At 71.0% G+C, this 2,255-nt stretch overlaps 1 protein-coding gene across 1 annotated transcript in view; it reads right to left on the reverse strand.

The window, feature by feature from the left end:
- The window catches only part of CPXM1 (carboxypeptidase X, M14 family member 1), a 5,633-nt gene extending 3,625 nt beyond the window's left edge, over nucleotides 1–2,008 (reverse strand). The window contains exons 1-4 of the mRNA XM_021382576.1: nucleotides 1,565–2,008; nucleotides 895–1,017; nucleotides 382–491; nucleotides 1–138 (exon numbers count right to left, since the gene is read on the reverse strand). Of these exons, the coding sequence (XP_021238251.1) occupies nucleotides 1–138; nucleotides 382–491; nucleotides 895–1,017; nucleotides 1,565–1,928 (735 nt within the window). The 5' untranslated portion in view covers nucleotides 1,929–2,008. The remainder of the gene's footprint in view (nucleotides 139–381; nucleotides 492–894; nucleotides 1,018–1,564) is intronic.
- Nucleotides 2,009–2,255: the final 247 nt, after the last annotated feature.

The raw sequence follows: 2,255 nt of genomic DNA on the forward strand, positions 1-2,255 counted from the left end.
CCAGATGGAGTTGAGCCCCTGCGTGATGACCCCGGTGAAGTTGGTGAGGCGCCGCGCGTCCACCTCCAGCCACTGCCCCGCGTCCTCCTGCCCCGCGCACCAGCCGCCGTCGAAGAAGTCCCCGTCGTACAGCCCCGACTGCGGGCGGAGGGCTCAGCTGGGAGCGGGGTCCGTACCGAGCCAGCTCCACACCGACCGGCGCCGCTGGAGCCAGGAGACCCTCGGGGGTCCCCGGTGGAACTGCCCACTCCGCGCAGAGCACAGGGGAACCCAGCAGGGAGAGAGGGGCGGCGGGAGCCCCGGTGCCCTGACACACGTGTGTGTGTGTGCGCCATGCATGTACCACACACGTGCCACGCACACCTCAAACACGCGCCCTACCTGGATGTTGAGCCGCCCGCGGTGGGCGCCCAGCCCGTAGCGCTTGTCGCTGGAGGAGCGCAGCTGGGAGTCCTGCACCCGCAGGGACTCCAGCCCCAGGGGGGGGCACGCTGGGGGCAGAGGGGCAAGGCACGCTCAGTGACCCCGCGGTGCTCCCCACCGTGCAAACCCCATTTCCCACCGTGCAAAGCCCGCTCCTTTCCGTGCAGACTGGCTGTGGGACGCGGTGGGGAAGCAGCGCTGCACCCCTTTGCCATGCAGACCAGGGCGGCCGGTGCCCCCCACCCGGGGGGGGGGGGTCAGGCTGGCATCACTTTGAGAACGCCCTGGGGGCCCGGTCCCCACTCCCCCCAGGCCTCCCAGCACCCACAGGCTCATGCACCCCCCTCCCCTGAGCTTCCCAGCTGCAAGGGCTGTGCCTGCACTCAGCGTGCGTGCGCACGGTGCAGGGCTGTGCACACACATGCATACCCATGCAGCACCCCCCCCCGCCCCCCCGGGCCATGTACGTACGCTGCTCCTGGGGGGCGGGGGGGCCCTTGGCCGGAGCTTTGGGTTTCTTCTTCAGCACTTTTTTCCGCACCACTTTCTTCCGCACCACTTTGACCTGCACAACCTTCTTCCTGGGCGGGGGGGCTGAGGGCAAAGGGACCAGGCGGGGGGGTCGTGGGGCTGCCGGCCCTCGGGGGGGGCCCCAGGGTGGGTCCAGGGTGGGGGGCTCAGCTGGGGCGGTGCTCACCACACGCAGTGCATGGCCCTGGGGGCACTGGGCACCCGCAGCACCCATGTGCACACGCACAGATGTGTACACACACACACACACACACACACACACATGCACACGGCTCCCAGAGCTCACAGGGACACCCTGGACCATCCCCCTGCCATAAACCAGTGCAGCACAGCAGCTGGGTGTGCACAGCCCTGTGCAGGCACACACACACACACACACACACACACACACACACACACCGCCGCAGGAATCGCAGCAGAATGGGGCACAGACAGCACCCAAGGAATGCAGCCCTGGCACTGTGCACTCACACCCATGCCCATGCACTGTGCACGCTCCCGTTAAGCTGCTCCCCTTTGCACACACACTTGTGCACACTCAGCTGTGCTCACACTCAGATGCATGCAAACTTTTGCACTCACCCTCTCCCCTCCCCCCCCCAGCTCCTACCTTTGGCCCCGGGCCCCCCTCGGGTGGGGGCTGCGCTGCCCGGCCCCCCCTGCTCCGTTCTTTTCGTGGGGGTCGTCGCCGTCCCCTTCGAGGGGGTTGTGCCCTTCGGGGTGGTCGCGGCTGTTCCCTTCGGGGGGGCCGTGCCCTTCGGGGTGGTCGCGGCTGTTCCCTTCGGGGGGGCCGTGCTCTTCGGGGGAGCCGTGGCGGCGCTTTTCGGGGGGGCTGTGCCCCTCGGGGGGGTCGCGGCGGAGCCCCCCGGGCCGCCCATCCCCAAGGCCTCGGGTCGGAGCGCGGTACCGGGGGGCGCCGGGGGGGCGGCCGCGGCGGCGAAGAGCAGCAGCAGCGCGAGGGGGGGGGGCGGCATGGCGAGACGGGACGGGACCGGACGGGACGAGCGGAGCGCGGCTCAGCGCTCAGCGCTCAGCCCCGGCCCTGCCCGCTCCCCTCTCCGCGGCCCCCCCGCCCCGTCCCGTCCCCGCCTCCTCCCCTCCTCGCCCCCCACCCCGCTGCGCTCTGCGGAACCCGGCCGTGCGCGGGGCTCGGAGCGGCGAGGAGGGGCTCGGGGGACCCCGGCTTGGGGGAGGACCGGTTTCGGGGAGCGGTGGAAATAGAGGACGCGTGAATGGACCCCCACCCCGGGACCCCTTTTTCTGCACGCTCCTCCCATCCCCGCCCGCTCGGCGCTGGGGGA

Source organism: Numida meleagris, unplaced genomic scaffold (genome assembly GCF_002078875.1).
Source record: "Numida meleagris isolate 19003 breed g44 Domestic line unplaced genomic scaffold, NumMel1.0 unplaced_Scaffold250, whole genome shotgun sequence".
In the NCBI taxonomy this organism is placed as follows: Eukaryota; Metazoa; Chordata; class Aves; order Galliformes; family Numididae; genus Numida; species Numida meleagris.